The following is a 22,959-nucleotide window of genomic DNA, read 5'->3' as shown; positions in this document are numbered from 1 at the left end:
ACATTATTGACTGTGAAAACGAGTTATACCTATGTGCAGCATATACTCCCCCCACCCTATAGAATCTCCATACTATGAGGACAATTTCTTTGATGATCTTCATCATAAGATCAGACATTTCCAGGCCCAGGGCAGTGTCATGCTGATCAGAGATCTAAACGGCAGAACAGGAGCAGAAAGTGACGTTATCGATTCTACTGGCAATAAATGCGTATTCAAACAAACCCCCATTCACACAAATCCCATCACTACTCAAAGAAATAGTCCTGATCACGTCCTGAACAGAAACAGTAGAGAACTAGTGCACCTCTGTCGATCCTCAGGTCTGTATATTCTTAACAGTAGGATCAGAGGGGACTCTTTCGGGAGATTCACATACTGCTCAGCTCTTGGAGCTAGTGTAGTCTATTACACAATCACTGACATGGACCCTTCCATTATTAGTGCTTTCACTGTCAGACCACATCTGCCACTCTCAGATCACTGCCAGATCAATCTTTATCTGAAAAGAACCAATCAGCACAAAACAGTGAATGATGATTCCTGTAATACATTCCAACTAAACAACACTTCAGATGGAATCATGACAGTGAACCAACATTTAAAACCGCTATGATCTCCCCAGAAATCACGAACCTTATTAATACATCTTTATCAGAGACATTTGAATCAAACCAATCAAGTGTAAATATGGCTGTGTCGCAAATTAATGACATATATTATAAATCAGCTAAGAAAGCAGGCATCAATTTCACAAATACAACAAACATCCAAAAACCAAAGGAGGATGACTGATTTGATGAAGACTGTAAAAGCATAAGAAAGAAATTAAGACATCTATCAAACCAAAAACACAGAGAGCCACACTCAAATTCACTCAGACTATGCCCAAACACTAAGAGAATATAAAAAGATCTTAAGACACAAAAAACACAGCCATTATGTACAATATCTAAACAAAATTCCATTGATCAGAATCAATTCTGAGAACAGTGGAACTACCTGAGCAACAAAACTCCACAAAGCCTGGCCAAAGACAATCCAAACATCTGGAAAAATCATTTTAAGAAGTTATATGACCAATTACAACAAGCCTCAATTCAGAACAACAGAATATTAAAGACAAATTAAAAAATAATTTTCTATAATTAAGTATCAAAAACTATCAAGACCCACTTAATTACCAAATCTCACCAGAAGAATTAAATCACCGAAGGCTGTGGCCCCGACAGCATCAGGACAGAGATGCTGAAGAGCAGCAGCCCCAAGCTGCTGCAAGCTCTGCTGAGGTTGTTCAACATGGTTCTCCAGTCCGGCTGCTTTCCTGAGACCTGGTTCTGGGGGCTTATTTCCCCAATCTACAAGAGTGGAGACAAACTGGACCCTAATAGCTACTGAGGCATCTGTGTGAGCAGTAACCTGGGGAAGGTTTTCTGCTGTATTATTAACACCTGAATACAGGCCTTCCTTACCGAACACAATGTCCCGAGTAAAGGACAAATTGGCTTTTTACCAAATCATCGCACTACTGATCACATTTACACCCTACACTTTCTAATCCACCAACAAAATATGACAAAAGCTTTCGTATGTTGTATAGATTTTTAAAAAGCATTTGATTCTATTTGGCAAGAAGGTTTATATTACAAAATTCTCCAAAATGGTGTAGGGGGTAAAGTCTATGACATCATTAAATCAATGTATGTCAATAATAAATGTGGAATAAAAATTGGCAATAAAATGACAGATCTCTTCACTCAAGGGCATGGTGTCGGGCAGGGCTGCAGCTTGTCCCCTACTTTATTTAACATATACATTAATGATTTTGCGGTGTTACTGGAGCAATCTGCAACACCTGGTCTGACACTAAACCACATGGAAGTTAAATTTCTCCTCTACGCGGACGACCTTGTGCTGCTGTCGCACAAGGTGCAGCAGCACCTTGATCTGCTAGATCAGCACTGTCAGAACTGGGTCCTGACAGTAAACCCAAACAAATCTAAAGTCATGATCTTCCAAAAGAAAGCCAGATCTCAGGAAAGCAGATATATGTTCAATTTAGATGACACTGCCCTGGATCAAACACTTTCCTATGATTACCTGGGACTAAAGATCAGTGCCTCAGGAGGCTTCCTGATGAACACATGTAGGGCTGAATTCCCAATTCCCTCTAATCATGAACATTGAAAAAAGAACACAAATTTTGGATGCACCTTAAATCAAGTCCCAAAACAACACTGCAATTCCAGGCACTTCAATCACAGGAGCTGAACCCTGAAAAGAGCCCGCTATGTCAGCTGGTACAGAGACTGACCACCTCACTGACCCCCAACAACCCAAAATCTCTGACCAGCACTGCTTCCCAAACACCAATCACAGTAAACCAATACCTACCTGAAACACTGGAAACACTAAATTCACCCACAAAACAGACTGACCTGCTTCCTGGCCCTAAAACACGAATACAGAATGGCTGAATATCTTTTTACTGTCCAAGATATGAAGCAGATAGGGATCCTCACCAAATACAGGCTCAGTGACCACAGCCTGGTCATCAAGAGAAGCAGGTTTAAAAAGTCCTGGCTAGCGAGAGAGGAGAGAGTGTGTGGTCACTGAAAAGGTGAGGTAGGGACAGAGGTGCACTTCCTACTAAACTGCCCAAAATATGAGGCTATAAGAAATAAATATTTTAAAGAATTTGAAAAACAGATAAACAACTTCAGGACACTCAGAGGTGAAGATAAATGAGCAATTATATTAGGAGAGGATCCAGCAATGTCCACTGCAGCCAGATATGTGTACAAGTGCCATTCACTCAGGGACAGTGACTGACCACCACACCACAGCCTTTAGCCAATGTTATATATGTACATATGTCCCTTTTTTCCTTTCTTCTTCTTTTCTTTTCTTAATAACATAAATCCATCCATCCATCTATCCATTTTCTAAGCCGCTTCTCCATCAGGGTCGCGGGTAATAACATAAATATATTTGATGATTATTTTTTTTCTCTTTTCTCTCTCTTTTCTGTTATAAACTATACACATATTCAATAGGTTTTGTTTTATTATTCCATATACTTTTATATTATTAATTGATGATGAACACATTCTCCTCTTAATTATTACATTACCATATATTAATCTTGGTTTGTATTTTATTATTATTGTTATTTTATTTTATTTATTGTTTACTTGTGATATACAGATCAATTTTGTTGAGCTTTGACAATATAACTGTACATTTGTCATGTCAATAAAGCAAATTTGAATTTGAATTGGAGAGGAAAAGGAAGAGAGTGGCAGGATGGGAGAGAGACAGAGAGAGAGGAAGAGGAAGAGAGTTGCAGGATGGGAGAGAGACAGAGAGAGAGGAAGAGGAAGAGAGTGGCAGGATGGGAGAGAGACAGAGAGAGGAAGAGTGTGGCAGGGTGGGAGAGAGACAGAGAGAGAGGAAGAGAGTGGCAGGGTGGGAGAGAGACAGAGAGAGAGAGGAAGAGGAAGAGAGTGGCAGGATGGGAGAGAGACAGAGAGAGAGGAAGAGGAATAGAGTCACATGATGGGAGAGAGACAGAGAGAGAGGAAGAGGAATAGAGTCGCATGATGGGAGAGAGACAGAGAGACAGAGAAAGAGAGTGGCAGGATGGGAGAGAGACAGAGAGAGAGGAAGAGGAAGAGAGTTGCAGGATGGGAGAGAGACAGAGAGAGAGGAAGAGGAAGAGAGTTGCAGGATGGGAGAGAGATAGAGGAAGAGTGTGGCAGGGTGGGAGAGAGACAGAGAGAGAGAGGAAGAGGAAGAGAGTTGCAGGATGGGAGAGAGATAGAGGAAGAGTGTGGCAGGATGGGAGAGAGACAGAGAGACAGAAAGAGAGTGGCAGGATGGGAGAGAGACAAAGAGAGGAAGAGGAAGAGAGTTGCAGGATGGGAGAGAGAGAGAGAGAGAGAGAGAGAGAGAGAGAGAGAGAGAGAGGAAGAGGAAGAGGAAGAGAGTTGCAGGATGGGAGAGAGACAGAGAGAGAGGAAGAGGAAGAGAGTTGCAGGATGGGAGAGAGACAGAGAGAGGAAGAGTGTGGCAGGGTGGGAGAGAGACAGAGAGAGAGGAAGAGAGTGGCAGGGTGGGAGAGAGACAGAGAGAGAGAGGAAGAGGAAGAGAGTGGCAGGATGGGAGAGAGACAGAGAGAGAGGAAGAGGAATAGAGTCACATGATGGGAGAGAGACAGAGAGAGAGGAAGAGGAATGGAGTCGCATGATGGGAGAGAGACAGAGAAAGAGAGTGGCAGGATGGGAGAGAGACAGAGAGAGAGGAAGAGGAATGGAGTCGCATGATGGGAGAGAGACAGAGAGACAGAGAAAGAGAGTGGCAGGATGGGAGAGAGACAGAGAGAGAGGAAGAGGAATGGAGTCGCATGATGGGAGAGAGACAGAGAGACAGAGAAAGAGAGTGGCAGGATGGGAGAGAGACAGAGAGCGAGAGGAAGAGAAATAGAGTCGCATGATGGGAGAGAGACAGAGAGACAGAAAGAGAGTTGCAGGATGGGAGAGAGACAGAGAGAGGAAGAGGAAGAGAGTTGCAGGATGGGAGAGAGAGACAGAGAGAGGAAGAGGAATAGAGTGGCAGGGAGAGAGAGTGAAACAGTAATGTCTTGTGCTTGTGTGTTTCCTCTTCAGAAGGTAAACAAAGTCAAATTAATGCCATTAATTAGTTCTCTTCTACATCAGTTAGTGGCTTACACTTGGTGGTGTCCAATAAAAACTAGAGATGGCCCAATCGTGGGTATACAATTGTAGTCGAGGTATATTTTAATTGATCTATATCCATTGTCTGTATTGAGCCTGATCAGATTCTGATCCTTTCTAAAGGCTGTTTGACACTTTTGCGCTGTGCTTGTACTGCTGTTGTACAATGAAACAAAGAGACATTATCCACATATTCTGGCATTGAATCATGTTTTCAGAAGTTTTCACACAGTTTGAATGCTGGGTGAAACTATTTTAAAGTGGGAAATAAAATTAAAGAAAGAAGCGCATGATTTTCAGTTCACCATTTAATAACAATCTAAATGTTAAACAGATCTGCTAACAAAGAGAGAGAAGCTGATCAGAATTAGTCTAGCTAGCATGCTACCTGGTCTGCGTATTACAGAACAGGTTTGGTTCTGACAAACAGAAACTACACTGAAGCTTAGATGATAATGACCCAGATCTAAGGAGGTAAAGTTGAGTGGCTAGAGGGACCGAAAGCCAAAACTACAGCTGTATGCATGGTGTTTGGACTAGTAGCCTCCTAGCTAAGCTAATGCTACCTGGCTCAACACAGGGCAGGTTCAAGTCCATCTAAACGGTGCTCTGCTGTTACAAGCACAGACAATAAAAACTCTTGTCCTCATGTCTGAGAGAGCAAAGTCAAATGAGTGCTGTTGTTGTGTGGTGTAGTGTTTTGAGCTGTAGCCTGCTGGCCTACATAACATTAGTTAGCAGGCTAAAGGTTCCAGCCACCTCATTGCCTTGGCCCCAACTAACTGATGCTCAAAAGAACAAAAAGACTCCCAAAGCACAAAATCATGTGACAGTTGGTGTCAAACATATTCTGTAGCATTTAGCCCATTAGCCATTACCGAGTGGACTCTAGTGTGTAGTTTTCTTCAGTATTTCCTGTGAAATTATCAGCAAAATAGATGGAAAAAGAAACCATAACCATTCTCACTAGCCTTCACCAGTACAGAAAAGTACAGCACAACCCTAATAACCATGACAGTTGCACGTAAGTGAGGCTCCTACACACTTAAGCATAACATTTTAAAGCGACCGGCAGCCTAGCATGTCTTACCTAAACTGGAATGGCCTTTTCAGAAACAGAATCAATCAGAATCAGGATACTTTATTGATCCCAGAGGGAAATTGCAGGATTGCACTTGAAGAGCACACAGTGTGATTGTATTATCTACAAAAAGACTTGGTATAAGCAGATGGTCTACTGAACAACTTGAATTGGAACTGCAGCAACAAACTTAAGAAAACAGGAAAATATCTGTACCACAAATGAGTCAGATGGCCCCACTGATGCCAAACTTGCAACTGTGCTAACAAAGATGGAACTGTACCTGTGCAATTCCCCTATCCTTCGTCACATGGCGAGCTCTGCGCCTCAGGCCTGCTTCTCAGGTAAGCATCACCAGCATGCTCCAACAACCTAGTTCTAGCAGCAGGCTTTGTGTATTACACTGTACAGTTCACACTACCCTCACACTGCAGCAGACGAGGTTGTTTAATGAGCGAGTGTTTGTGTGTGTCTGCAGGGTAGACGGTCCTCCATGTCTCACTGTGCATCACTTATCTCTGCACAGGCCCAGGGAACAGGAATAGTATGAGCAAGGTCAGGCCTGCTGCTGCCCCAGTCTGCTCTTATCACATGCCAGCACTAGTACAGCACTTGCGCAGGGCTGAAATAGGATTGCACTGAACGCCACTACAGCACCTGGGGTATACAACCAGGTGGAGCATCAACTGAACTTGCCTCACTTCAAAAACACTGTCCCATATACCCACATTAGGTATACAGCACCAGTCGAAAGTCTGGACAAGCCTGCTGTTTTTACTATTTTCCACATTTTAGAATCACAGTGTAGACATCATTATGCACTGGAATTATGTACTGACTAAAATGTGTACAGTAAAACAATCTTTCTATGCTTTATTCTTCCTTACAATTCACACAAATTTTCCCCTTTAAGCATTTCACAGTTGTTCCTTCTGGTATTCTAAGCATGCAGTGCATGCTGGGAAGTATACAAATGTTTGTGTATCTATGCTGTTAAAAATGGCATGTATCCATGTCCACCTACTGCTAGCTCCATATTGAGAGCAGTCGGCATACAGCTGGACTTCATGAAAGCTGGATGCATTCAAAGGAAATATAAAGTACTGTAGTAAAAGAAGGGTCTGTAGTGAATTCATGTGGTCATAATGTTTGTGTTGTGAGCCCCACAATCAAAGTATAACCCTGTAACTTTGTAGCTTACAGTGAAAAGAGAACACACTTCTGTTTTATTTGCTGAATTTGAACTTAAGGCAATTTTATGTTTTGTTACTTATTTTTTTCCAGTATGTCAAACTAAATAAAAACAGCATTAATTTGACAGACAAATGACACATTTAAGTGTGTTCTCTGTAAAGGATGTATCTTTAAACTATTTTTCACTTAAAAAGTCCACAAAAGGTCATTTGACCTGGGTTGTTCAAATTTTGCATATGACTTTTTTCCTGTGACTATAATAGGGCCCTGCATGATTTTACCCCTGTTCTAGCAAGACTTTTGCGACTGCCAATACTGATCAAAATTTGTTGCTTAATTTGACTGGCTAATTTTTCACAAACTGTTCTCCATTTCTGTAATAAATGGTCAATTTCCATCGTTTACACAATGCCGGAAACTGGGGTGAACATTCTGTTAAAGTGAGTCAGTACGTGTGTGTGTGTGTGTGTGTGTGTGTGTGTGTGTGTGTGTGCGTGTGGAGAGTGTGTGCGCTCCCAAGGGAAGGCCACTGATGGCTCTCTCTCTCTCTGCCTGCTCCATAAACTGGCCAGCAGACGGAATCATTATGGCGCAATTTTCCAATTTATTCAGGGCCTTCAATTCCTCGTTAGTTTCTGTGTGCTCATAAAAGAAGTGGCATTATCAGAGGCTGTCAGCACACAGCCCACAGAGCTCATCACTGTGGACTGCCAGTCAGCAACAGCATCTGACCACTGGACAGGGCTTAGTGCAAACCTTCCCTCCAGACTAATGCCTACTTAAGATCAATTGGATTTCACTTCTGTGAAGCCCAGAAATATTAAAAATAATTTACCAATGATAGCTCCTGTGAATGGATGCGTGGATAGTATATGGAGCCCTGAGGGCAACTATTTTTTCTAAGAACTGATTAGTGTTGGAATGGAAAATTTGTTGTTTTTGTTTTGAGAAATATTTATAATCAAGTGTTACTCTTCAAAAGGATAACATGTGACAGTAATTTATGACAGTAATCTATTATTTGTACCAACTTGAATATCATTTTTAGCACTGATTTAGCTCTAGCTGTCTTTGTACTTGGCTTCAGAGCTCCTAAGCAGTTGCTGCACTTTTCCAAGACTGTCAAAAGTTGGAGAGACAGGTAGCTTAAGCTTAAGTGCTGTGCTCAAGGGCAGTACCACAGGGGCTTTGCATCCTGCTGCTTTGTCTAAATACACCGCCTGGGATGTAAACCCTGCTGGTGCATGAAACTATTACCTGCTATAGCACGGCCACCCTGCCGTTAGCAGATCTGTCAGAGGAAAGCATGTCATATTATCTGAACCTGTGTTAAATACCTTTTAGTGACTCCAGTAATGAGCACAGACGAATGGTTACTCATTGCCAGGTCAGTTAATTGGCAATAAAAATGTTGCAACATATAAAGTTGTCATTTAAGTGACCTTATTGGTATAATGGAATTTACTCCCCCCACCCAATGTGCGAAATATCCCCTGGTTTCTGGGGTGTCCCATGTTTGCTGGCTGCTAACTCACTCATTATAGTGGCACTAATGCTAGCTTTAATGGTAGCAAAATGCTTGGTTTAACAATTCTTCTCTTGGAAATGCTCTTTTCTAGCTTGATAATGTGCTCTTCTACACATTAACTGAAATCTTACACATCTCTTCGTTTACCTTTGGTTTGAGAAAATAATAACAATTCATTCTTTCCACCAATCTCTTGGGAAATAGGGCAAGTTTTCGGATTTAGAAATATGCTCTGGTATATTGTGAAGTTTTTCAGAGGTATCCCAGGCATAGTTGCAGTTGCTAGGCTATGAAGGACGAACTTGGTGAATCAGTTAGCTACAGCTTCACCCTGAGGCAGACCAATGCTGAAGCTCTGGTTAAGTAAGAATACCAAAGACAGAAGATTGCTGATTATGGGTGAAGCAGCTAAACAATGAACTTGTCCTTAAATTTGTATAAGAGTGTCTATTTCTCCCCTAATGAACTGAACAACAACATAACAAGTTCATTTTCTGGCAGTGCTCTGGAATTCTATTTCTGAAACATTCAGAGGGTCCAGGAGGTTAATAAGGGAGAATTACACTGTATTTCATGCCTTGCTCCCACCTAATGTAGCTGTTTAAGTGTGGGAATTGTAATATACTGCCTACCACGCTAGCTGCATAGTAGTTAGCAAAAAGCATAAAATGTGATGCTGCAATGCAAATAATTAGCCTAGCTTTTGTCGTTGATGAAGAATGCTTTGTTTCTCAAAGATGAAGAAATAACTGATGTCAATCTGATCTGTATCTCCCTCATCTTTCAGCCTGCGACCTAGAAATCCATCGAAATACGCCATCTTCCAGGATGTATCAATTCTTTAAATGGTGCTCAGAGCAATCAAGGAAAGATGGAAACTTCCAGCACAAGGAAACACATGTGCATCTACCTCAAAAGTCTTTTTTTGTGCATGTGACAAAGGTCTCTGGTATGATATTGTCCAGCTCCCTGCTGTGTTTTAATTGAATAATTTCAGTGAATGGATGTTTGCTGTGAACATTTAATGAAAATTAATCAATTGTCAATGGATGTGAAATTCAGTAAAGCACACTGATGTGAAAAGTGAGTTGATAATAGGATGTAAGTGTTGATTATGACCAGATCCTTTAAGCCTGGTAACAGGTGATGAAAATGACAACTGAGTGAAAGATGTCATCCTCACTATAGCAATGTTTGCTAGCTAGCCCTTCCTGAAATGAACTTCTGGTTTTGCCACTGCACTATATGCTGTGTATCACATCTACATTTCATATGCAATAAGCTGTCAGCACCTTTACAATGTTACACATATGGCAGTTTATTAATGGCACTGCCAATAGCAGAACTGCAGGGGTTTTGCTGTGCTTGACATTTCGCTCGCACAAGCTGATGATACATGCCTTCAGTATCATTTCCCTAAGCACAATAGTCGACCTCCCTCCACCCAAACAACCTGATTCAACAGGAAAAAATGTGCAGCACCTCCACGTCTTATACCATGTATCAGCACAGCAGCCAGTTGTATCACAACAGCAGTGCCAGCAAAGCTTTTCCCAGGTATCTGCTATCATAGGAGCCCGTCTGCAGACCCACATCAATTTAGACATCAATTGGATCGATCCGCAGCTCTCCAGGTGTATCCAACCATTCATCAGTGTCAGCCTGCAGACAGAACACATTCAAGAGCACAATGCTACCTTCTCACAAACAAATCCCCAAAAAAAACCCAGCCCTGTTTTTTTGTTTTTCCAAGAGAGGATTTTGCCATTAATTCAGTCCTCAGAGTTCAGCAGTGGAAAAAGAGCAGCAGTCTTTCTTTCCTCTCCACGCCTGCTCCTCTGACACCTCTTTCATTTGTTCCACACCTTCAAAAGAAAAGGTGGGAGGAAAGGAAAAAAGAAAGGAGCGAGGCAATGGCAGTTTTGAAAACAAGAATGAAAGATTTGACTGAGGGAGCTGGGGTATGATTGACAGGCACCACTGTCATTTAGTGCTCTGTTGTCAAAGACCAATAGCAAGATGTCCCCAAAGAACCTGCAACTTTTCTCCTTGGTCTTCCACAAACACAGTAACAAAGGAAGTTATTTTTTCCCATCAGACCTTCACTCAGGATGATTGTGGTGTCCTATAACTGTGATTTGGCTAGTCTGCCTATGATTAAGTACATCAAATGAATGATTTTTGCACGTCCTTGCTTCCTCCTTTACCCTGGAACATCTAAATCGGGCCCTTTATAATGGAACTTTAAAGCAGTGCTGAGACGAAAACTGTGCAAGAAATGATGCCATCTAGTACTAGAATGATGCAATGAGGCACATCAATACACCGACTTACAAAATAGACGGACAGATACCAAATACAAAATAACAGAAAGAAAAAAAAAAATATATATATATATATATATATATATATATATATATATATATATATATATATATATATATATATATAAACAAATAAATGGATAAATTAGCAAAGTTTGGTGAAGTAACATAGTCATATTTATTCAGACTAATGTTCCTTGCATTTTATCTTTTTCTCTTAACTCTTATTATATTTGCGTTATGTGCCAAAAACAGTCATAATTCATTTTGACACAACTATTTTCATTCCTCTCTTAATCCCACAGATTTAAAAATACTATTTCATTTAAATGCCTTTAAATCTAACACATGTAAATGCCTGTCCTGTCTTGTGCTTATGTGCTGTTTGTGCTGAAACACTTTTAACCTCATTGTGAATGGGCAGGGCTAAACTACTGTAGGATAAATATGCAGACATGTAAATGCATTGGTTTTTGTGACATCATGATAACACTGAAATCCATATATGAAGAGTGTAACATTGTGAAATGTTAACAAGAATTACATACTACATCAAAAATGCCATTTAATCACACCAGTACCAATCGGTATATCAATATTATTTGTTATAATATAACAACATTCCAATATCTTTACTTCAATACCAATTCCTGAATGATACTTTTATAAATTATTTATAAAATAAACCGAAAGTGAGTTGAAAGCTGAAATCAGATTACACATTACAAGAAGCACTGACCTAAATAATGAAATGTAATTTAGACAGCCAGTCCAGACTCTGGAACAGGCAAGCTTAGCAGCTCACAAACGGTGATAAGATTGACTACTTAGCTACTGAAATTTGGTATTGAATGGCATGGAATTTTTCAATACTTAGAATTGAAGTAATTTAGTTGGTACCATGAAAGTGTTAAATTTCAATGCCCAGCTCTAGACAGGAGTCAATGTATAATCACCCTTTCCTGAGGTTAAAGGTAGATCATTCTGATGAACTACTATCCTACAATTTTAAAAATTCAGCAACATGCAATTACAGGACTGATAAGAATGACTCTTGGCCACTGGTGGAATCTCTGTTCTCCGCATTCTCCTAATGCTCTGGCATGGCAATAATACAGAGCGGAGTGAACTCAGAGAGCTGCCACACAATCACACTTCTGATCATTTCAAATGACCTTCAGACTTCAATACAGCGAGTGGGCACAGTGTGTGTCTCTGTGTGAGTGAGGGCGAATGGATGAGTTTGACTGAAAGTCGGAAAAGGTGAAGCCTCGTAGCAGAAGTCACATATGGAGTGACAATAAGAATGCGGATCGTACAATGCCTTAGCCTTCATAAGGAACAATCGTGGACAATGTGACATGATCTTAGGACAAAGAAAGACATTGTGAAGAGTATTTTCTTTACGTACTTTGAGTATTCAGTACTGGAGAATACATATTGCTGGAATGAAAGTTGACATTTTTCCCCTTATACCTTAAGCACAACATAAGTAAATATAGGCTCATAGCTCTAGTACAAAACTAAAGAAGCAAACTTCAGACACAAAACATGTCTTGTGTGAAACAGGTTTTCTTTAATAAAAATGATCCTTTGACATATGAAAAAATATACTAACTGACAGATCTAATCTCTTTACATGCACACCAAGTCTGATTTTTATGACTTTTATGACACAGATATTAATGCTGTCTTTCATATTGAGTCTGAAGTACAGCAACACTATGCAAAATAATCAGAGCTAGCTCAATTTTCTGTGTTGTATGGATGCATATGAAAAGCAACATGTTGATTATAAAAATGCAGAGGTTAAAGAAAATATATAGTGGTCTGGGAATAACAATGTTCCTTTGTACAACATGGAAACAGTTTAGAGCTGTTTATTTTTATAAAATTGATAAATCTGGTGTTAAAATCTGATTGGCTGAGCCACATTGTAAGCTGTTGTAAAATCCATGATATACCTACTCCTATGACCCATCACAGCAACTGAATTGTGTATTACTGCACCAAAAAACCCTTATACTCTTAATGGAATAGTCTTTGACTCTCATAATTCTCGCGTGGATGACGAAGTATATTGATGAAGTAAGAACCTGTTTTTTGTTTAAACTGAAGGGCTGGCACCTTGAGTTCTTAACTAGAACTAGGCTGATCAGCTAGCCAACAGCTGAAACAACTACACCATGAATATCAAAGTCTTGAATTAAACTACTTACGATATGATTCATTGTAAAATGGCAGTATAAAAGTCTAAAAAATACCATTTAAATGTATATCATGCCTCAAATGTTCATGTTTCAGTCAGAAGTGTCAAACCCAGGCTGAATCTCAAATGGCTCCATAGTGCCTAAACAGTATGCTAGCTATGAAAGTTTGGAAATTCTAGCCCTTACAGTGAAATAGTGCATCATTTATCTAGTATCAAATGACTATTTGTTTGCTGTATTTTGCACCTTTGGGGTGCAGAATCCAGTATTTAAATTTCTACATAGTGCACTATGTAGTGAGCAGGGAGCCATTTGAGATTTAGCCCCAGCACGAGAAGAGGGCTAGATTTGTGCTGAAAAAGACTTAATTATGTGACCAACAAGTAGTCATAAAGTTTTTGCATTAAACAGTGCTGTGTTATGTTCATTGTTATACCACAAAAAAGTTTTAAAAATCATGAAATGGCCACAATAAACAACAATGGGCAGCTAATCATTCTTCTACTTATTCAGTCCATGACTGCATGATGTTTGCATTTGCACAGCTCTGAAAAAAATCAGTTAAACTAGATAATGTAAACGTAACCTAAGCTGGACGGGGAAATGCTAGCTCATATGAATCGGGATACAGGCAGCAAGTAAATGGCAAGCATGAAATGTATAACTACTCTGGGTCGGTATCTTTGGAATTAATAAACTGTTTACAACACTGCAACAGCTGGTGTGCTGCTACATTGTCTCACCTTATCTCTGAGGAAGTGGAGCAAGCCCAAAATAAACATAGCTCAGTAGTTTAATTAAGCAGACATTAGGACTAAAATGCCTTTTCCCATGCCTGGTCCTGAAGAACATATAGTACGTCACAAGCCAGGGCAACCCTGCAGTCTACGGATTGTTTCACATTTAGCTCAATTATGTTCAACATTTCTATTTGTATCATATATTTAGCTATGTGCTGTGTTTTGTTGTTTGCTTGTTTTTTGGTCTGTTAGACTTTCTAATATTTTTATCTTTGATAAAAAATCTGTAAAGTGTAAAATAAATGCTCCAGAGGTGATTATATCCCATCATACATCTTTCTCACTTAAGATGAAGTGCAAATAGGTTTCCCACCTTCTAATTAAGCACTAAACAGAAAAAGGGATTAATGTATATATTCTTGAGATAGTGTTCAGACTTTCATTTGAAGCAGAACCTGTTATCTCAACTGTTTAATACCAGGGAGCAGAGTAGCAAGTAGGATGTTACCTAAATTCCAGGAGCTGGTACAAGGGGACGTACAGGTGCTCCAATGTTTAATGCTATTCTTCATTGATCCTATAAGGCAAATTATCACTTTGCTGTCAAACTATGACAGTCTGAGTGCAGCTCAGCAGCTCCACCTGGGGCACAGGGGGGTTAGGTCCCTTTGTCCAAGGGCACCACTCAAATATTCATTGAGCCCTGGGATTTGAACCCACAACCTTACGACTGCTGGCTCATCGCTCCTACAACTAGGCTTCTGACCACCCATAGAATAAACAGTAAGAAGAACATAATATTTAATTAATAGTAGATATTCATGCACAGATATAAAGAGATTGAAATTGATATTTAAGGAATATCAAACTTTTTGTATGGAACATGGCATAGATCTTATATTTGTCCAAACCCAATATGATATGGCTGTTTATGCTGGATTTAGCTGGGTTCAGACGACATTTCCCATACATTTGCCGGGCTTAGGATGAGTTCCGATTTCATGATCGGGTTCTCACAACCTGCCTTACACTTTCTATAGATTTTACAGCATTTCCCCCTGCTTTAGTTTTCAATCCATCTATCCATCCATTTTCCAAGTGGCTTCTCCGTCAGGGTCGCGGGGGGGTGCTGGAGCCTATCCCAGCAGTCATCGGGCAGAAGGCAGTATACACCCTGGACAGGTCGCCAGTTGCTTTAGTTTTCTCCTGGTGTTACTCTTCTTCCATGCTTAAAACAGTTTTAAATCTGGCCTGCTGGAGTCACATACTGGTTTTCTTGACAGAATTTAGCACCAATGTTAGGAGAGAACAGATTAGTGCAGCAAAAAAGGACAATTATATTTCGTTTGGCCAATTGTTTTAATGTTGGATATGTACTATGTAGCATGCTCTATGTGCAGAAGTAGCATTTTAAGATTAAAAGATTAATACATTGCTATATCAGCACTGCACAGCACGGTATAGAAAGTTTATCCAGACTAAAGAAACAATTTTGCAATGTTGCCTGAAACTACTGCATGATGACTAAACTTAAAGTATAATTGAATCTTATACTCAGTTTTATACTTTACTTAGCCATCAAAAGCAATTAAAACTGTAATTGTCACCACATGCCATCGTATAAGGTTTAATTAGCACTTTGTGTGATGATGTGCTGTTTGGAGTCTGTTTTAAACACAATTTTATTGGACTTAAGATTAAGTAGACCACCAGTAGCACAGACACACATAGTCAGAGAGAGAAGAGAGTATAAGCACTTCTGCAGGGCTACAGAATGGTGGTTATGTCTAAAGTCTTGCTCATTTGCTGATAGAGGCGCTGGCTGAGAAGGTTTTACACACAGAATCACAAGTCAATGTGCTGAGCAGGGTAATAGCTTCATAGCCACATAAGCAGGTTGTTACTAGACACCACATGAGGCAAAATGGGCAGAAAGAAGAGCGTATGAAACAATAACATGTCGGCTATGCTGACCCTCTATCACTCAGCAGAGGCTCATTTGGCCAAGGTGTTTTGTTGTCCCACCCCACCACATAAGCAACATCCCTGAACATTGCGCACTTCTACATTCTTAAAAATAAAGGTTCCCAACTGGCTCTTGGCTTGGATAATTGGTGCAAGGAAAAAACAATCATTGACCTAATTATGCTCGGCCCACAAATGTGGTCTTTCACAGCAATTGTTATGTAGCTTTCTATTATGAGGAGGGTCTGTTGTGGGGATTTGGAGACCACTCTGGTAAAAATGTTTAATGGCTTGCAAAATGCAGATGAACATCTTGGAGGGTCGGTTGTGCTTTGGACTCTAGTGGATGAATCCGATGGTTAAGCACATTAAAAAAGAATTCAAAGAGAACTTATTCAAAACTTGGGAAAGGACATCTTCAGAGGATGTACATGAATTATCTACTTTTGTCTTCATTTCATCAGTACAACTGTCATTAAATCAAATACTATACTACTCCTATACTATTACTGTAATGACACTAAATATGCTAATTGAGATCTAAACATCATGCTGGACCTTCTTTTTCAGGCATGTGTGCGATTAATATTTAAAGACATAAGATGTGGTCCAAAAAAATTCCCACAAAATCCGACATGTCTATATCTTTTAAAGCAGGGGTGTCAAACACAACAATAAAAGGGCCCTTTTAAAAAATAGCTCCAAGTCCGTGGGCCAGCTGAGTTTATTTCATTTTTACTTAACATTTTGCCATGAACAGCAAAATAGACAATGAACACTTATTCAAAAATAATTCTAAATCATAATAACTTAAGCAGTTAAAAAAAATACAAATTTTTGCTTAAACTAGACACCAGGCATCTTTTCTTTTTGTGTAACCACTGGCCCATAGATTGCTGTTGAGGGAAGGAGGTCAGAATGCACATTTGTTACAGTGCATGCTGAGGACTGAAGTGCATCTCAGAAAAAAATAAACTAATTTTGCAGGCTGAATAAGACTGTGTCACAGGCAGGACTTAGCCTGCGGGCCTTGTGTTAGATATATGGGTTTTAAAGTAGAATTCAGAACCACTGAATTCAGTGCCGTAGAATTCAAAACCATTGGCAACCGCTTGCACACAATTACACCTCTGCATTTTATCCATCTGCTGTGAAACGCTTCGATACATGCACACTAGTGAACACACACACACTAGGGGGCAGTGAGCACAACTGCCCGGAGTGGTGGGCAGCCCTATCCATGGCACCCAGGAGTCCTGTCGGCTCAGGGGATCAAACCTCCACCCCATGACTGCCCCCAAGTATTGTTTCTAGTTTCATAGGGTGGCTCACAGCAGCGCACATACATCTTTTTTTTTCAGTTTTTTTCTCCTGACTCAGTAATGCTTCTTTTTCCAGTTCTACAAAAAAGGTCCTACATAGTGCAGCTTTAAATTTTGTCTCACTTCACAAAAATGATATTTCAAAGAACCATAAATTGAAAGAAATTGTTCTTCAAAGAAGACCAAAAGTGGTGTACTACTCCAATCCAGTAATGCTATACCAGAAATGCTGTGCTGCCTCTCATCATCTCTGCCTCTGACCCTTGGTGGAAGCTGACAGCTTCTGAGAACTGCTGCAGTAATGGAATGACAGCCTGTGTCCACATAACTTAATTGTAGGTGAGGAAATCTTGTTAAAGAGACTAGGCTGACTCTGCCACAGCAGACAAAATCGTGAACAATATGTTATGACATAACTTCACGTCAAATCAATTTTAGACTTACAGAAGGGGAAAAAAATAGCTAATTCCATTTCATTTACACAGACAAAGCGAAGTTCCTCAAACTCATTTATGAATGTTATTCAATGATTGCTTTAGAACACAACCGATAGTAAAATGTTTGCGGAAAAAGGTTTTTTCAAACAGCAATCATTCAAATAATTTTTCCAGAGCTGGACGGAGGAGGATGGCGACGTGCCAAGAGAGGCTAATTGGCCTTGGGTTTGTTTAAAGCATTGTGATTAATGAAGTTTCTAATGAGAGCCTTATGATGGAAGGAGCTATCCATCTGCCACTGACTGCTGCATTCATCGGGGACAGCGGAGACCAAGTGGCCAGGATTATAGCGCTGCGGGATGGGCAGAAGCATTTTTCTTCTGCTGCTCCACATTTTGATATGGCAGGCAGTCAACACGGAAATCAGTCATGAGTGGAGCCCTCTGTGTAGCAAAATGACCACAAACACCAACAAAGACACGTCTCCACTGAAACCACTGAACACCACACACAGTGAATTACAATTAGTGAACACCTACACACACACACACAACAGTGAACTTACTGAAATGGTGATCCCCGAATACATCTTCATCATCAAAGTATGCTTGAAATGAAAGACATAAAAGTAAAATAAAGATGACAGAAACAATATAAAAAAGCAGATAAAGCAAACACATCCACACATACAGAAACAGAGTGAATGGGCATGAGCAACAGAAAATAAAGAACAGCGCTGTACATGTCAAACTGTCTAAAATTTCATGGGTCAGTGACAGATAGGTCACCAATTCACTCTTGAGAGGTTTTCAACATATGCTACTTGCTAAAGTATTCCAATCAGTTTCCACTGCAGGAATAAATTACTGCATATTATTGGAATATAAAAAGTAATACATTTTTATATACATTTTATTATATATATATATATATATATATATATATATATATATATATATATATATATATATATATATATAGGAGGTTGCAAGGATGTTGCTAGGTGACTGCTATATTATAGCAGTGCTAAGTTATAGCAGTGCTGCTAAAGTGTTGTTGACAACAGTGATGCTACAGAATTACAGGTGGGTATTCCTTGTTCCTAAGCAGTTAATCTGTTATTCCAAGTGGTTGCTAGGGTGTTGCTATGTGGCTGCTATCGTATTAGAGGTTATTTGCTAGGGGCTTACTATAGCTTTCCAAGTAGCAAGTATGTAAATTTGTATGTAATATCTTTGGGGGTGAGTGTGAGGGGTATTTTGTGACATCACCTGTGGCAGATATGAATTTTCTGAACATTCTGCTATCCAAAATAACACCTTTGAAAGTCTACTTAGTTTAAAAAAATGACTGGGTGATCGAGTATTTGATGAACTGGTGATTGTAACCTGAAAGCTGCAGGAGAAGCAAGTGTTTACATTTTCAGTGTAGAACAATAAGCTTAAAATGAAGATGTATGTTGGCTTTGCAAAGAAATAAACAAAGAACAAGAAAAATGTATGTAGTGTCCAGCAAAGAAACACTTGCATTTTCAACAGCAAATTTCTAAAGGTTAAAGTCAACCTGGACATTTTCTATCTGGTCCATGGTCACATTAAATACAATCTGTTGTATCATATCATTAATTTTTGCCTGCCTCCATATGAGTCAACAAGTTGCAGCAGGTGGAAAAAAAACAATAGAATATGTGGTGTGCATCAAGAATGTCATTGATTTCTCATGGGTACTGTGTTGCTATTGCTTGCTACTTCTGGGACAGAAATTGGTTTTGGCACTTGCACACTGAGGGAAAAGAAAGAAACATGCACTGAGCAACTCAATCATTGCAGCTCTTTTTATCAGATTATTAATCAGATTTCTAGGCCTAAGAAATCTGAGTATTTTCTTTACATGACCACTTGAATGACTATTAACTGCTGAAATCCGATAATGTCTGGATTATTAAGTGCATGTACAGGCACGCACTACACCTATATTTGAGTAAAGTTTGCAAAACTTTGTCCACATGATTTCAACTTTGGAAAATTTGTACAAAATATTTTGAAGCAATGAGCCCTGTTAACATTTAACAGGGTAGGCTGTTGGAGAACACTCTTGTGTGGTCTGTGTTTGCATCTTAAAACATGAAGATGCTTCTGATCCTTATTTTGTTTTGATAAAATATTACTTTCAAGATGTTCAGAGGACACCATCAGTGCTTTCACATTTGCTCCTCATTGGAAATGGTCTAGGATCCTTTCAGAAGACATGTGACATTACAGAATGTTTGTGTGTATTAGTGCATTAGTTTAGGATTTAATCTTTTATTCAAAGCAGGTGTCCTGACCCACTGGATGTGCAAAACAAGCTGATCATACAAACATGACAAGCTGAATCAAAGAGTGAGAACGCAGACTCTTTCAAACCTATCCACATCAGTATCAGATGAGTTATAGGAGTGTCACAATCTCAAACTTTATAAGCTGCAGATTTCACCAGCCATACAAGCTTGACAGAACCTGATTTTGAATATTACAGACTCACCGAAACAAGCAGAGAAAGTTTGATGAAAGTGTGGAATCCATACCACATTTTTGTAAGGAAAACTGGAGATATTTTTTTGTGATTTAGTTTTTGATAGAAAGCTATTGTGCTTGTTTTGTGGAAAGTACTATAGTACAGTGCAAAGGTCATAGACCAGCCTTCATTTATTTAGAATAAGTTATTAAGTAGAATTTATTAGGAGATATTTCTTAGGAGATTTTGAAAAAGAAGAGAAGCTCCACTCTTCCTTTAGATCTGAAAAAATCTACAGGTGGTTCTGTCCATCCCACTACTTTGAGAAGACAACTCAGCACTAAGGATCTGAAAGGATGTGTAGCTTTCAAGAAGCCCTTACTGAAAAAAGAGCAAAATTGCATATCAATCAGAGGAGCGAGTGGTCTCAGAACAAAGGACGGAACACCCCAGAGTCCAAAACCTCACACCACTAAATATGTTTGGGATGATTTGGATCAGAAAAGCTGAAAAGGCCATTTCTAACACTGAACTTTTGAGGTCTGGAAAAATATCCCTGCAGATTTCTTTGAAAGACTGAAAGCAAGTCTCCTGAAACGAATGGAAGCTATAGTAAAAGCAAAGAGTGAACACACTAAATACTGAAAAAAAGTTATACTTAGCTTTTGAGGTGTCTTTGTAATTATATATATATATATATATATATATATATATATATATATATATATATATATATTCAATTTTTTTCCTGTTACTGAAAAATATATAATTTATACTTAATGGCTGTTTTAACTGGAAATGAATGAAATAAGTAAATTAAGGAGTCTTTTCCAAAGTCATTTCCAAAAGTATTCACTCACCCATCCAAATAATTGAATTTAGGTGTTCCAATCACTTCCATGGCCACAGGTGTATAAAACCAAGCACCTAGGCCTGCAGACTGCTTCTACAGACATTTATGAAACAATGGGTCGCTCTCAGGAGCTCAGTGAATTCCAGCGTGGTACCGTGATAGGATGCCACCAGTCGTGAAATTTCCTCACTAGTAAATATTCCACAGTCAGCTGTCAGAGGTATTATAACAAAGTGGAAGCGATTGGGAACGACAGCAACTCAGCCATAAATTAGTAGACCACATAAAATGAAAGAGCGGGATCAGCGGATGCTGAGGCGCATAGTGCGCAGAGGTCGCCAACTTAGCGCATAGTGCGCCAGGTCGTCAATCACTACTGACCTCTAAACTTCATGTGGCCTTCAGAATAGCTCAAGAACAGTGCGTAGGCAGCTTCATGGAATGGGTTTCCATGGCCGAGCAGCTGCATCCAAGCCTTACATCACCAAGCACAATGCAAAGCTTTGAATGCAGTGGTGTAAAGCACCACGACTGGCCTCTAGAGCACGGAGAGCGGTCAGAACTTGTCTGATTGGAGGGGGGATTATGGTATGAGGTTGTTTTTCAGGTGTTGGGCTCAGCCCCTTAGGTCCAGTGAGAGGAACTCTTAATGCTTCAGCAGACTAAGAGATTTTGAACAATTTCATGCTCCCAACTTTGTGGGAACAGTTTGGGGATGGCCCCTTCCTGTTCCAACATGACTGCGCACCAGTGCACAAAGCAAGTTCCATAAAGACATGGATGAGCGAGTTTAGTGTGGAAGAACTTCACTGGCCTGCAGAGAGTCCTGACCTCAACCCAATAGAACACCTCTGGGATGACTTAGCAGAGACTGTGAGCCAGGTCTCCTTGTCCAACATCAGGAAGATTCCTGAAGAATCTTCTGGAAGAATGGTCAAAAATTCCCATAAACACACTCCTAAACCTTGCGGAAAGCCTTCCCAGAAGAGTTGAAGCTGTTATAGCTGCAAAGGGTGGGCCAACATCATATTAAGATCTATTATAGATCAAGACTGGGATGTGACTCAAGTTCATATGAGTGTGAAGGCAGACGAGCAAATACTTTTGGCAATATAGTGTATGACTGCCTATTAGCAATATTTGGACAAATTCCATCTTCCTTAGTTCCCCTACCTCTCCAGATGGCATCTGTAGGACGAAAAAGTTTAGTAGCATAAAGGAAAATGTTAAACCGCAAACAGCGGCGTTTGAAAATTGTTATAATTCAACAACAAACTGGCAGAAATACACGTAAACTGACAAAACATAAATCTAGCCCATTTTAAAGCAATAAAGAAGCAATTCTGGAAACCTTTAGTGAAAACCACAAATTTATCATGCTAAGAGTCAACAGAGCTAATTTAAGAAAAGCAATCTTAACATTGTTCTGTAATGTTGTTCTAAAGTTTAGCCTAATTAACAGCAAACACTTGCCGGTCTAGTTTAGCCAATGGTCAACAGATTATTTAGTTATATTTAAATAGTATAGATTTAAGATCTTTTTTTTTTTATTTAAAGTCAACCTGAAATCAAAATTGCCTTTTTTTCATCATGTTAGCTCCTGTCCATGGTCATATTAAATACAATCCTTTGTGTTATAAAAAATTCTTGTTTCTCTCTAGTCTTTGGTAGAAGTGTAGTGATTTCTATCACCCTGACCAATCATCATCATCACCACCACTCTTGGCTGACCTGTATGTCAGCAGACAGCCTCCTTTTATCTTTTCACGCTCTTTCAGTTTCTGGACCGGTTGTAAAATAATCACTTTTGAGTTATTTCAGCTGGTTTACACTGAAAACCAGTGTTCATGTTAACAGGAGTCAGTTAGGTCAAATATCTGGCAGAATTTGCGCTGTTTTCTAAAGTTCTCTGCTCATCTGTGACACTGTTAGACTGTGAGGGAGTCTGATGATGAAGTCCATCTCTTGCTCAAACGTTAGGTTACACTCACACATGGATTTATTCAACGTGCCTTCTTTTTTTCTTGAAGTTCTTTTTTCTTCCTTTTGCAGTGAAAGTACAAGAAAAGCAAG

The 22,959-nt window shown here is 39.5% G+C and overlaps 1 protein-coding gene across 5 annotated transcripts in view; it reads right to left on the bottom strand.

Annotated features, from left to right (window-relative positions):
* si:ch211-12m10.1 (teneurin-2) overlaps positions 1-22,959 on the bottom strand; it is a 365,065-nt gene that overhangs the window by 209,408 nt on the left and 132,698 nt on the right. For 2 of the 5 annotated variants that reach the window (XM_037545815.1, XM_037545817.1), the window contains one exon: positions 18,103-18,144. The exons of the other annotated variants lie outside the window; for them this stretch is intronic. In XM_037545815.1, coding sequence (XP_037401712.1) covers positions 18,103-18,144 — 42 coding nt within the window. The remainder of the gene's footprint in view (positions 1-18,102; positions 18,145-22,959) is intronic. 5 annotated transcript variants of the gene reach the window in all.

This window comes from Pygocentrus nattereri, chromosome 16, assembly GCF_015220715.1.
Source record: "Pygocentrus nattereri isolate fPygNat1 chromosome 16, fPygNat1.pri, whole genome shotgun sequence".
NCBI lineage: Eukaryota > Metazoa > Chordata > Actinopteri > Characiformes > Serrasalmidae > Pygocentrus > Pygocentrus nattereri.
This window is presented reverse-complemented; position numbering and strand designations above follow the sequence as displayed.